The following is a 15,476-nucleotide window of genomic DNA, read 5'->3' on the forward strand; positions in this document are numbered from 1 at the left end:
TCAAGTACATTATATTCGACTGTTTGATGTTTCCTACTATGCGCCAAAAGAAAGGCTATAGAATCACGATATCTTTGAAATGATTCCTTTAATTCAACTAATGAGCTGGTTCTTCGATCGATATTTCCATATTTACACGCTGTTTATTCCAGTGCGCGCATTCTTCCGTCTGGCACGCACCTGGGTGTGGCACATGCTTTTGTGGAAATTTCCACAAGGGGAGAGGGGTGGGGTGTCAAGTTTCTTCGAGCCGAAGAGACTGCATGTAAAACAATCTCTTCGCTCTAATTTATTGTCATTTGTGCTTTCCCCTTATTCTTTGCTGATATTGAACATTTAGATTTAACTTTATGAAGGTTGATAGCACGTGGTTCTATTTTGTTGTGAGGTGTATGTAATTTCTTTTTTTTTATCATTCTTGGAAAGGAAAAGAAGAGTAAGGGGGAAAGAAGAATAAGAGGGAAAGTGAAATGAAACGAACGGCACGTACGCTCAGCATTCACAGTAAGCCGTCTTTTTACACCAGCATAGTTATCATCATCACCATCAGACATCACTCAGACCATTTTAGCCTTTTCCTATCAACATTAAGAAAAATAAATAAATACAAAGTATCAACACCTCCCAACAACACAAATATTTAGAAAAGACAACACACGGCACACTACAGCGGCTGGTATCAAACTTCGTCGCTTCGATTCGAAAAAGTATTGCAGCAAAGCGAAGAAATCGCCGTTACGAAAATAGCAGTGCGAGACACATGAAGGAATTACGTCAAATACTTCAAAGTATAAAGGGAACGGATAAAGTGATATAAAATGGAATAAATCGTACCAAACGATGTGTGAGAAACGACAGTGGAGAACGGTAAGTTTAGTAGTAGGCTTAGGCCCTAGCAACAGTTTACAGCACCGAAAGCTACGCGAAAATAAGGTGAAAATAAATACACATTGGAAACTCGGTATTGCGACAAGATCCTTAGGATCAAGTCAATAAACGATACAAAACAAAGGAAATCAATTCATTTTGACCGGAAAATAGTTTGTTATAAGTATTCTGTTGTATGAGATCTCCTTTGATAGGCCGAGAAATACATCGAGCTTCCACGATACTCGGAAAAGACAGTTCGAACGCTTTTCACCTGCACACTGCAGTGCACATCAATTATACGAACAGAAACTCACCTCTTCCTTGCAGAAAAATGATGCAATAACGTTACAAAAAACACACACAACACTCTAAAAATCATTTCATACTTGGGAGGCAAGGGACAAGCGGATGAAGAAGAAGAGAAAAAGAAGCAGACATTGCACAACGGAACGCTTCTACCCCGATTCGAATCGAAACAGGGTATGGTTGGGTGTCCATAATATCGGACACCTAACGTTTTTCTATCAATAGAAACGTGAAAAATCTCACAATTTGCCTGAAATTTTACTCACGTGTGGAGAAAATACTCCGGATTCACAAGCGCACACTGAAAATGCGATCTGAGGTACGCGCTCTAGATGGCGGCTTCGAACGCGTGGGGTGTCATTTTTTCCGCACTCAGTTGCCCGGCTCATATCGACCGACCACCCCGCCCTCTATTGACAATACGTATAAAGCGTACTTAAACGCGTTTTTTCGACAAGCTGCTGTTTTTTTCTAGTCGTAATTTTTTCCCCAATAATATTTGAATATATTTTGAATCCTTCGATATTACTTTTGAAGGACTGTTTGATGAATTTGACTTGATTTTCATTAGGAAACTTTTCATCGTAATTGAAATAAATTAGATGAGTCGGTTTGTTTTTTCACGGTATTCATTTCTCGTTTCTGCATCAACCCGTACGGTCGTAGCGCAAGCGGGCGACAAAATGTTTATGTCATGTGTATGTGTAACGTACTGTGCACGATCGTACAAGCGGCGGTGACAATTTTGCGGTCAAAATCGTCAAATTTATTACGGAAGGATACGCCTCTACATCTAACAACGAGTCAGCAAAGGTAGGCCTAGTTATATGTAGTTACACGATAAACCTTATTCGATTTTGCTAAATTTCGATAATTTAGAGGGAATACTTAGTTGTTTTCGCCACATTTTACTCGGTAGTGTAGCCCAGTGAAGAATCGAACACCGTTGCGCGTAGTCCCATGCGTACATTTTCTTTCTGTACGCGCAATGCCACTATAATGCGCGGCCGGTCGTTATGGACCCAGTCGGTGGGTTGGACCCCTACCATACTGGAGTGTAGTGGCAGCTGGCTACAGTGTGCAGCTAAGCCACTATATACTAACGCTCCCCAGCCGCCTGCCCATCCACAACATGGGGATACAGTACCACGGCGATCGAAGTAAACATCCAGGGTCCGTAGGCGACAGGGATTCACGCGGGCGAAGTTCCGTTCGGTGTACACAGTTCGCAGGCAGCGAATTGCGTGAGCGCACACAGAGCTCTGCAGCATTCCAGTCTGGCACGTACTGCGAATAACATGTGCGTCAAGGGTCAGTCATTTTCACGAAGAGGTGCGTCACCATTTTGACTGGTTAATGCGTCAATGTGTCATAGAGGTGGGTCACTTTTTGTGACGGAGGGTACGTCATGGTACCTAAAAGGTATGACGCACATTGGTACTTTGACGCACCTATCCCGGGGGTCAAGAGGTGCGTCATACAAATGACAGCTGCATAAGAGGTGAGGTTTTTGATTATTGTGTATCATTCTGTGTACTATTTACTTGGACTCGTGCCATGAACCACAAATTCCTACCTCATGATATCTTTTTGTTTCCTTTGAGGCAATTTTGAACAACAAAAAAAAAAAAAAATGGACATGGCAAAAATAATTTTCTAACAGTGTTAGTTGACATAAATCAAGTCATGAAAGAAATTCAGCCATGTGGTTCAAAGCATGTCCTCACCTATTCCAAACCTGTAGCACTGCTGCTTGAGGGGGGATGCTCTCTTTCCACCTGGTACACCATAACACCAGCCATCAATTGGCATACCAGTATTTAACTCGATGTACAGTCAAACCTGCTGTAGCGGCCACCTGTCTAAAATGGCAACTTGCTGTATATGGCCACTAAAATAAAAAATCCCTGTGAGAGAAAAGACATGTTAAAGACCCTGTGTATAGCGGCCATCTGTCAATGGCCACCACCTTTTTTGTCTCCCCTTGGTGGCCGCTATAGAAAAGTTTGACCTTATTTCGTATCATTCCTCTTTATTAAGGGGTACTTTGCCAAACTATTTTGGTGGTGTACTGGCAAATGAGGGAGTTTTTGCTAGATCATCTGCATAACTTGCAGTTTATCCACTTGTGGCCTTGTTGCTTTTGTTGATCTTATGTTATAACTCAAGTCAAAACTAGTCTGCATTCACTAGTGTTCTCTGGCTTGGACGAGGTCACGTTAAGCTTTCCTGTTGTCGAGGGGAAAAAAAATAATTTGCTCTCAGGTTGTGCATTACAAATGAACATGTTATCAAACCATCTTAACCCCCCCCCCCCCTTACTTGTCGTCTGTGTATGCAAAAATCCACTTGTAATAATGTACAGCTGTAGCAGTCTCACAAAAAGAGCAGCATCATACAATAGAGATTATTGAGGAGATTAACATAATCCCTTCTCATTGAGTTTGCAGAAATCTGCCCAAATTGGCAAACACATAGCAGTGTATCAATCAGTGAATGGTGAGCACAGCAAAAGGTTAAAGGCAATATTAGGCAATTTTTCCGGCTTGAAAAATCTTCACCTGCATGGTCCTACATGTTACCAGAGTCTTTGATATTACATAGATATGAGGCTATTAAAAAACAAAAACAAAACGAGAACAAAGGATGGTGGAAAATGATTGCAAAAATGCTTCAAGAAAGGTGAAAATCTGCCAGTAACTAGATTTACCATACTCAATAATTCCCACAGATAGCATCGTTAGAATGAACCCATTCAGTAAATGGTTATTAGCATGGAGATATTTGTTCACAAATCTCGTGATAGTGACAGCTAAACTCTCCAAACCCGTTGACTGCTGAGTGTTTTGTTTTTTTGAACATCCTTGTATAATTTAGTCTGCAAAGTTCAACAATTTATGAAATTAAATCACCTAATGTTCGGCAGTATCTTCATTCATAGTCATCTAATTCAGTGTACAGTATGCTGAAAGTGAGAGTGACCTCTCAATCCCAGTACTGTAAAACAAGGAATGTTCGCGTGCAATCTCGCGAATTTCGCGAGCGCCAAGATTCGCGAAATTAAAATGCACGCAAAAGTTCTTGTCCACACTAAATGCATTGAATAGTGGCAGTTCGCGAAAATTTCATGCCGCAAAAAAGGCCGTCAGCTGCAATTCGTGAAAAATTCATGCCGCGAATATATCATGTTTTACAGTATTCACCTTGTTCAATCGTGGCAAGCTGACTTGTTGCTATCATTGTGTTTGACTTTACTGGGTCATGTGGTTGCCAAGGAATTCACTTGTTATATGTAGGAATGTGTATTAGTGATCATAAAAGCATAGGGAAGCGTGCAATGAAATCAGTTGAATGTAAAATGAGGGCTCTTAGGGTCGTTGTATGGCTTGTGGTTAAAAAGAGAGCCGAAAGCTCAGCCTCTGATTGTTGATGACACATACAAATTTGCATTTTTGAGCTTACAATTTGATGGCTGCAACCGGTCATATCGCAAGGTACAGAGCTTTAAAAATCAATAGAAAAAGTGTTGTTAACCCACCTTTAAGCTCTCTAACCTGGTAGAATTTCCCTAATTGCTACCAAATTTTATAGTGGAAGTATGATTACAGAAATATTTGTTTAATTTCTTACTGAAATTGTAGGTTTAAATGCAGTCTCTATAACAAATAATATTATGGCTCTGCAGTGTGATAGTAGAAAAGATGTATTGATGGTTCTGTATAAACTAAGATTCAGTCCCATTATGACCAGGCAATGTATAACATGGATTCGGAAGTTGCCATTTTGATTTGAAAATGGTCAAAAAAAAGTAGTTTCTGAGATAAAGATGAATGAATTTCTTGCCTTACACTTTCAGAATTTCAAAATTGTCATGTTGTTAATGCGAATAATTGTACTTAAGCATTTTTGTTTAATTTTTTGCCAATGTTTCAGTTTGCCAATTTTTATTTGCCATTTTTAGAGTTCCAATTCTCTTTTGCATTATAACATTGATTTTACAGGGGGAAAAAAAATAGATTTGAAATATGATTTGTTGTCCAACGCTGTGTACAAGGTACTTGTAGTCTGTTGCCTCTTTTAAATCTGTGACAAAAAAATCTGTTTCACTCTGAAAGTTTGAAAATTGAGAAAGGACCATGAAGTCATCATTGGACGGTGACCAATAGTTAAAGTCCTCATGAAGAGTTGAAATGTTGATTTAACAGCCTATATCCACACAATTATTGCTTTTATAGATATCAATACTTAATTGTGGGCCTGTTATAAATTATGGTCTCATTAAGTACAAGTTCTAGTAACCTTGAAGGTTGGAGAAACTCTCAGTTGTATTTGAGGATTCGACATGGACTGTTTATCAGGATTACAATTGTTTGTGTGATATTTCAGGTGTAAATAAAGGTTACTCGAACTTCTTGAATACATGCACGTCATGCTGGTATTTTTTCTTTATCTTTGTTTCAAATACATGATACATTTCAATTTGTATTCTACCACATAATTTGTTTAAATAAAAAAAAAAAGACGGTGAAAGGCTTTCCTTGATATACTGTGTAGTAAACTATTGACCAGTCAACTGCTTCAGCAAAATAGGAAAGAACATTGGTTTAGGAGAACTCTATGACTTTTGTTGCTTTACTTCAGTTTTGCGCAAGAGGAAGTGTTGTGATGTTTAGCAGATTATCTAGTTTTGCTGGCATTTGACTTGCTTGGGGTCAACAACTAAGAGAAGTAAAAGCTAGACTGCTTTATCAGCAATCGTCATTGTAATATGTGGAATAATAATGTTTACTGAGCCACCACAACCACATTGATTGTTACATGTTTTTCTCCAAATATCTTTTTCTATTCAGTCAATTATACTCTGTCTTAGTATATGTACCTCACATTTTTAAAAAAATATTGTGAGAATCAACAGAATTGTACCTTTTAAACAGTTTGCAATGTATTGCATACAGAACCGCTGTCATAATAATAATTCTACACTTGATATTGTTGGTAACATGAGAGAAAGCATGCAGTTAGAACACAGACAAGTATCATAGGTGAGAATAACACTTTTTAAGGCATGAATGATTATTTGGTCTCATAATTTTTAATCACTCAGATGCAATTAAACCAAATGTTGTGTCAAAGGAAAAGGAGTTTCTCAAGAAAGTTACCAAAAATAAAAAATAGATGTGGATTAACTCAAAAGTTCATGAGAGTATAATTTGTAATGCAGTCTACATACATCTAATACTTGTATATTCGTACCTCTACAAAATATACCCCTGCCATAACTGCACTTTCAGCCAGGAATCCGGAAGATGATGTACTGAAAGACAGTATCCTTTGTCCCTTGTTAAAGGACAAGTTCACCTTCATAAACATAAGGATTGAGAGAATGCAGCAATATTAGTAGAACACATCATTGAAAGTTTGAGGAAAATTGGTCAATCGATGCAAAAGTTATGAATTTTAAAAATTTTTGTGGTGCAACCGCTGGATGAGGAGACTACTAAGGCTCGTGATGTCATATGAGTACAACAGTATAAAGAAAATGTAAAGAAAATTCAACATATTTTCACTTTTTTCGCATGATAAAAGAGCACACGACTTGCCTCTTTCTAAAGGCAATGGGAATAATATTACCCATAACATATGTCAGTAACGAGTCAAGGGAATGTGTACTTTTTTCAAAAGATGAAATTTTGTGAAATTCTCTTTATATTTTCCTTATATTGTTGTACGCATGTGACATCATACACTGCAGTAGTCTTCTCATCCAGCGGTGACTGCACAAAAACTTCAAAAGTTTATAACTTTTGAACGGGGATTGTCTGATTTTCCTCAAACTTTCAATGATGTGTTCTACAAATATTGCTACATTCTCTCAATCCTAATGTTAATGAAGGTGAACTTGTCCTTTAAGAGCTGAATGCTACTAGAGAGGAAGTTATCTTCACACACTGACCGCTGAGGAGCAAAAGGCATTCATGCCGGGTAAAGAATTTATGCGCCCTCTGGAATATCGTGGACAAGGTGATGCTTTATAAGCTTAAAACATATACTTCTAAATATTTTCATAGAATGCAACAGTAACACCCACAGTTATCTCATATCAATTGTGTATGGTTTGTTGCCATTATCAACACAGTAAAGCAGTTCAGAAAATCATCTTTCAGAACTGAAAATGATAATATTTCAGGGTAAGACAACGGCCAATACAAGAGCCAAAACAAAGATATCGTTCTACAAAAGTATATGTACCAAATGTGTAGCAATTGTTCCCATAATCCATACAGTAAGACAAAAGTTTATCTATCGTGCTAACAATAGTTATAGAAATAGACAATAAAAGTTCTTAACAAAACAAAACAATGTATACTGGGAGGTATATACCAACTGTGTAGATAATTGCTGTGATAAATAAATACCATTATGGCACAAGTAATCTTTCAGAACCGAAAATGATAAAGAAATTTTAGTTTAAGCTGATAGAAGGTAAACAAAAAAAAAAAAAACCAACATAATATAAGCAGAAACAAAAACAAGCATTTATACTTTTTTAGTGGCAGAACTCATTCTATCCAACCGATGCTGGACAAACTGTAGATTACATTTATAATCATTTCATGATTGTCAACAATAAATAACTGGACAAAGGTAGCCATATTTCTGGCATTTAAAATATCTTTTTGATGGAAGATGTCTCCACATATATCATGAGTGACAGAGGTGCTTTTGTTATTTCATGATAGCCTCGTTGGAATAAAAAATGCATAGCAAGTTTTTAATCCTTGAAGTGTTCTTTTAAACAACAACATGATTTTACATGTACTTTGGCATGGATATACACATAAATCTCACATCATGCAATGACTTTTTAGAAAGAATTACATGATGCTGGAAATCCATTTTGTATGATTCTTATGGACAGATAGTACTCAACAGCTGGATCTCATCCAAATTTGCAATTTCAGACTTATCTTGATAAATGAAAGAGATACAAGAGGAATCATACTGACATTACAGATTAAAGATCGAGATTGGTTGATGCAAAATACTGTCATATTTCCTGTGTTCTAAAATTTGTCTGCATTTAGTCATCCTGTCCTTTAGATAATGACTTAACATGACGGCAAGAAGAGAAAAAGGTATCTGTATGTTGATTTACTTTATGAACATACTGTTGCATCAGTTATTATTACATTGTTACAATACATATATGCTCTCTGTCAGCCCAGCTACACATTTGTGCATCATCATTTTGCCCCAGGTAATATGTCTACTTTGCATGATTAAAGAAATCAGAATCAAGGTCCATGTAATGAAAATTGCACATTCTGACCTAATACACATCAAATAGCCCTCATATTAACTGCTGGTAGACAAAGCACCTGGATACAGCTTTGGTGAAAGGAAAAGAGTGGGGAAAATGAATACTGATTAACATTTATTCAAGCACACAGACAAATTAAAAAGACAAATCATTCATAATAGCTTACTATTGTATCTTCTCATACTAGGCATTAAAAAAAAAAAGTGGTTGCATTACTTTTACAAAGTCATCCAAATTATCTTGAAACACTGGTTCCTTAATCTTCTGGTATCATTTAAACGAATGCATAGTAAAAATGCATAGTAAAAATGCCTAGTAAATTCAAGCTCTAAGTATTGAGAAACAAATGCAAAAGTTATCCAAAATTTCATCGTTTATGGACAACAAATTTTTTGTGCGGTTGATAAGAGAATCATTGGTATTGAACTTAGAAACTGGAACTAATGACTCTAGAAAGTGGTGTCAAGTACATCTCATGACAAAACAGGGCTTGAAATCAAATTTTCCTCCACTCAATCAAAAAACCTGTGCAATTATCTGAACACAATGTAATGTCATATCAAACAGTATGAACTTGTAGTAAATAAATAATGAGTGCTTGCCCAAACTTATTCATTGTAGAAACACACGATATTGATTATCCTGACCTCAGGAGTTTGACCCTGTTGGCTCGCTGTCTGCCTGTTTGTAATTCATTTATTCATTTATGTGCCATCGTGGATATCATTTTGCTGACCACTGCTGGTCATCTTGGAGCAACCAACAATGAGGCGGCACCATTCTTTTCTTTAGAAGATCAACTAAAATTGTGAAAAAGGGCATATTTGATGTAGGATAGACAATTAAACCATGACAGCACTTTATCCTAAACAAACTATTCAGACACCTAGTATAAAACTAAACATCTGTAATATAAGATTAAACAACTAAGACTACATTCTGTTTGCCACAATTAGTATACATATCAACATTGTTAATCAACCACACACCTAAAGAATGAAACTAGAACATCACAGGCAACTCTCTTCCTTCCTTGCAAGGTGATTGGCCAACTTTAAAAGCAAGTAGGAATGAATGCAGGTATTGCGCAATCCTCATCAGCGCATGGCAACCAGCTTTTCAGCCAGGGCCTTGACCTCTGACCCACGTTCGACCTTTGACAGGAGGTTCGAGGGGGAGTCCCTCCAGACCCAGCTGGGCCCCGAGACACCCCCCAATGAAGATGGCCCGGCTGCAGTTGTCTCCGCCTGCCAGGAGTGTGGGGCGCACAGACTCTGTGAACTTTTGGGCATCTGCGTTGGCAAGGCAGTGGAGGGCACTCAAGAAGTTCCCTGGCAGGGCTGTGATGTATCAAAACAAAAGAAAAAAACAGGAAAGATAATGGGTATATGTATGACTGTTCCAACACAAAATGCTGACTTCATTGTACCCAGTTAATTCTATCTATAATAGTCTGCAACATGGTGCTTTCGAATGTGCAAAATTGAATCTATGAATAATTGATCTATAAGTTTTATGTGAACACTGAAAAAAAAGTAATATAAAGAAAATATTCATGTGTTGGGTTTTTTTTTGTTTTCTTCTCAGTTGCTATTGTCAAGGTTGAAAACACTCTTCATGGCATTGTGTCCACTTGCACTTCTGGACTGTAGCCACCTGTCATCTCTAATTTAAGGAAAGCTGAATGCACAGACTCCAACCCAAGTATCTCTTAACCCATTGAGGACGGACTGATTTTGCTACAACACACATTTCCCATAGATACCTCAACAGGTTAAATGGGAGATTCTCCCTCCCGGATCCATAGTAAACTGGGGACAATATCATGCACATGTAGTGCACATCACCAGCACAATGACCCATGCCGCTTTGGAAGCTTTACAGTTTATATATCGTCGCTGGGGCGACAAGACCTCGTATCTAACAAATGTCAAATGTTCAGGAGAGCCAAAAAACATGGCGGCCAAAGCACTATACTGAATGGGATAGCCGTTCCTTTGACATGCCGTGGTGGCTTCATTTTTGGGGTAAGACAGCTGGGATTTGGACAGGACATCACTTCGGAGAGTTAGGTTTGATTTTCTGACTTATATTTGATTCTAACTTTTCTGTAATAGGGCCCTGGTGCTATCTTAGCCTTATTTTTTAACATAATGTGGCAAAACTTAAGTTGGGCAGGAGGAAGCTACATTTAAAGGTGCATAGTCCCAGTAGTGTAGAGGGCGCTGTTGATGATACTGCTGATCACCGTTAGCATTGATACAAAGATTACCGAAGTTGGGCTGTCATCAAGAGTCAAGTGCATAGGTGTTGCTAAGTAATGTTGCCTTCGCTGTTGCCCGCGTATGCATTTGACTAAAACACCGGGACCATGCACCTTTAAGCAGGGAAAATTATGAACCTCGGGGGGGGGGGGGGGGGGGGGGGGGGACACAGCTGTAGTGCGGGAGAAATTTGAACTCAAGCGGGAGAGTTGGAGATTTTGAGAAAATGGCCTAAAAATGGGAGATCTCCCACCGAAATTGAGAGATTTGGAATCTCTGCAAATAACTGAAACAACCTAACATGCAAATCCAAACTCACAGCATGCATATCCAAACTCCTTGCTGGCCTGTCTGTGCGGTTTGTTCTTCTCTCCCAACACTTTCTCGATCCCCTGGGCAACCTCCGCTTCCACCGATGGCTTGATCTTCTCCAGGGCTTTGGGGTCGGCGCCGTTTACAATGTAGCTCTCCAGCAGCTTGGCAGCTGGCACAACCACATAAAAAGGGGGTCTATTGTTAGTATTGACATATCTCCATCTTATTATTCATCTATTCATGTACCTGTCTGTCTGTCTGTCCATCAGTCAGTCAGTCAGTATGTATACATGTATAAATTGGTAGATGGATGAATAGATAGAGAAATAGATAAACAGAGAGGTAGACGGATAGATCTTTCTTTATCCAGAGTACCGGTATGCTCATGAGTTGAATGATGCGATATATACACAGCCATAAATTTAAGAATTTCTCGAGTGCATCTCCACTTCCAGTGAGAACGTGGATTGAGAAATCCTCTAATAACTCACATGGCAGCCCAGGGATGGATCTGGCCAATCAGAAGCCTCCCTTTGAGAGCCTCATCAGTTTTATGCACGCATCTTAAATGTGTGCATAGAGTTGCTCTGAATTTAAGCTCTGCAGCATAGAAATCAGAATTTGAATCTTTTGCAGGTAATCCCCACAGAAGGATGTGACCTGCTTATTCATGGGCCAATAAGTGGGTGTCTTAAACCCATACTTACAATGTATAAAGGCATCTCTCTCTCTCTCACACACACTTTCTCTCTGTTATATACTTTTTACTTGCTCACTGCAACCTCTACCTTTTCAAGCTCACTCATTATCTGTTCATTATGAATTTTCCTCTCTGCTTTGTTCAAACATCACCTATTGTTTCATCTTGCACAATTAAAAGTAATAATGATACTAGTACTGATAATGACAAAGAGAGAAAATATGATTTGCCGACTCTGAAACACTGTAAAAGTGGAAATATTTGCGGTGCTGAAATGTGCGTGCATTCGCGCAACCAGAAACTAGCGCGAAAATAAAAGCACGCAAATATTTTTGCTTGCCATATGTTCCTGAGTGGGATGTCTTGATTCCGCGGAATTAAAAACATGTGAAACTCTTCTTACCCGGCCAAGCGCGAAAAATTAGTCACACGAAAATCCACTTTTACAGTAGTAAGATGCTCAAGGAGCAGTGGAAAAGTAAACGCATGTAGTGCAAGAACAATGATAAGATACAGACAGAGAGAGCATAGGAATATATGAAAATCAGCAATCAAGCAATGACTTCAATGTTATGTATACATAATTACAGCACTTACGGTGTCTTTAGTCCAAATTTTTGCTAGTGTCCCTCTCCTTTAAATTCTGTCACAAGGATTATGCTTCCCTATTACATTGTACAAACCTCTCTTAAATTAATCATTTTTCACTCTTGGTTTTAATCACTATTTGGTTTTAAAACACTGTAACATGTGTCAGCCTTAACTGGGGGCTTCCAACATAAGAAGAGAAACTGATTCACTGGATTATGCAATGATTCAGGCGCATTGCTATATCAGTGTATAAATCAACTGTTGTTAGACATACTGAAGCACCCAAGTTATGGTTGAAATAGAAAATCTCATTCACACTGAACAGGTCTGTACTCAATGCATACCTGCTGTGGAGTACTTGAGACAAATAGGGTTGTTCTGGACCACTCTCACCATGTCCTCCACCTTAGACACCAGCTCTGGGGTTCCACCGTACAGCGCTGCCATGACAACGGTGTTATCTACCCCATCACACTGTAGGTTGGTCAAAACAAAAACAAAATAAAACAAAACAATGATAACTGTGAACATTTGCCACGACTGCTTTACATAGGAGCGATACCAACAAATATCTATGCAGTGAAAAATAAGACTTTGACAAACCTAACTCAACCTGTGCAATTTTCGGCACAGTATTTATTTCCCAAGTATTGGCACAAATACATTGATAGCACATACAAAACAATTTCTTCTCTAGTATTGTAAACTCCACACATTAGGAGATCGCTTCCAAATCTTTGATTGAACATGAAAGAGAGGATTTGGCCAATTTAACAACCCTGACTCAGTCTTGAGTTAGGTATTATTCCATGAAGTTTAATGAAACATACAGGTTGCCGGTTAAGCAAACTAACTGTGCAATCTCACACCATGTAAGGAATATATTCCATATCTAGCAGTCTGGGGTGTCGGCAAAAAGAGAGCTATGCAATAAAGTCTTAAGAAATTACTGTGGCTGGAAACTGAGGAACTTCTCCTGCCATGGACAATTTCTAGACTCGCTTCTCAACATCAAAGTTATCATCATTATATTATCATTAACACTATCAACATCTAAAGTCATCAAAACATCCATCACAACATTTTCATTATTACCTTCCTCAACATATGCATCATCACTAGCAACATCTAAAGTCATCAATACATTCATCAAAACATTTTTATTATCGCTTTCATCAATATCATCTGTTGCCACCATCAAATTCATTGTCACCATCACAACCCTATTGATGCTACCATCACCACTACCACACCACCATCATTTTATTTTAACCATCATCACAATCATCACTATCATCCCCTTTACCATAGGCCTAAAGACCACAGGTTCCCACCACTGTCTCATCCTATCTGTGTGTGCTGCTGGAGGGAATTTTCATTTCTGGGAAAATGTCTGCACTGTCAATACAGTATGACATCATCTGAGGTAGATGTGAACAGACTCTCACACACAAAACCTTCATAACAACACTGGTGTCTTTGTGGTAGTGCTGATAATAATTGGTACTCAAGTATTGGAAACTACATGTATTGGTCAGAAGAATTATGACAAGCTAATGTCAGTTATGGGTCATATTCTAAACCAAATGGATGCACTGTTTTTTCCAGAATAAACAGATTTTGACATACAAATGTGATACAAAGCCCAAATGATAGACTTATACCTGCTGTTCAGGCACACACATCTACACACACCCACCCACCAAACACATACACAAATTCACACATAATATACAAACAAGAAAGTGTAATGAAAATCACAGAAAATAGAGTTGATATCCATATTGTGTCATTAACACAAATATTCACACACACTTACTAACAGACATTTTCTTTTTCTCCCAGTATTTTTTTTTTTATTTCTATATCATTCATTGAAATCCATTTTACTCATCATTATATATATTCCAGTTAAACATATAAAGGTACAGAATATACAAAACATGCACACTCACACATCATTGACGAAAACCAACGTGTCATTCAAGCTATGCCATAATCCCTACTTTCACCCAAAATATTTACACTGGGCTACTCTTTCTTTCTTTCCTTTTTTGATGGAAATTGAGGTAAAAGCCCTTGGCTGAACCTTTCCCCATGAAATATTAATCCTACTTTGTACCGTGAACCCTTTATGCAATCTAATCCCTGCAATCTCACCATAGACTTCTCCCACACTCTCCGTCCAGCCAACACACACCACATTTCCTTTGAATCATTGAAGCGTTTTGAGTCATTTCCCCTACGGAGGTGTTCAAGCGTGGCCTAACCAGCGACCACTCGCAGAGATGGACGCACCAAGGCAAGACGACAGTTGGCCGTTGCCACGGCAAAAGAACAAACACGACCACCAGGACAGTATATCCACGAGCCGACGAGCAATTTAGGTAATTTGGTTTTGCTGAGTCATATCTCTAAGGTGTTGGTGGTTGTGAGACGGGAAGCAGCTAAATCAGGTTACAAAGTACTCCTTGGAGGGTTGGAATACAAGCACAGGGCTCCCCTGGGTGTTGTAAGTGCATCAGAGGGTTTGAATTCCATCCTGCTAATGTAGTTTGTTTGGGTAATGCGCTTAGTCAACAAGAGATTACACTGTATGCAGAATTGCATTACACTGATACAGTACAATACATGACTGACACTGACGGAGAAAGAAAAAAAAAGAAAATAAAGAAGACAGAAATCAATGTAAGTACACGGCAGAATGGATTCATGTATTCAGCCGATCCTTGTACTTGGTGAAGCAAGGCAAAACTTCAATTGATTTATGTGTTCCATTCACATTATAAATGGATTTTGCCCAGAACACAAAGGTATCTCCTTAACAATGCTGACGGAATACAACACACCAAATACTTCCATGCTGACATAGTGTCAAAGAAAACAGAAATGAAATGTGATGCTGAAAATTCTATTATCTACAATTCCATTGATTCACATAATGATTCGACTCATTTCATTTCATTTCATTTCATGTCATTTATTTCATTTCAATTTTATTTCCAGCAGCAAAAGTAATCCAGTATACAAGAATGCATTCCATAGTTTACTGAGGGGAGTGCTTTATATACCACCATGATGAATCTTTAGAGATGTACGACAGAGCAAT

The 15,476-nt window shown here is 38.3% G+C and overlaps 1 protein-coding gene across 1 annotated transcript in view; it reads right to left on the reverse strand.

Annotated features, from left to right (window-relative positions):
- Nucleotides 1-9,044: 9,044 nt before the first annotated feature.
- LOC140235502 (crystallin J1A-like) overlaps nucleotides 9,045-15,476 on the reverse strand; it is an 87,652-nt gene continuing 81,220 nt past the window's right edge. The window contains exons 4-6 of the mRNA XM_072315526.1: nucleotides 12,712-12,841; nucleotides 11,081-11,245; nucleotides 9,045-9,837 (exon numbers count right to left, since the gene is read on the reverse strand). Of these exons, the coding sequence (XP_072171627.1) occupies nucleotides 9,617-9,837; nucleotides 11,081-11,245; nucleotides 12,712-12,841 (516 nt within the window). The 3' untranslated portion in view covers nucleotides 9,045-9,616. The remainder of the gene's footprint in view (nucleotides 9,838-11,080; nucleotides 11,246-12,711; nucleotides 12,842-15,476) is intronic.

This window comes from Diadema setosum, chromosome 11 (assembly GCF_964275005.1).
Source record: "Diadema setosum chromosome 11, eeDiaSeto1, whole genome shotgun sequence".
Lineage (NCBI taxonomy): Eukaryota > Metazoa > Echinodermata > Echinoidea > Diadematoida > Diadematidae > Diadema > Diadema setosum.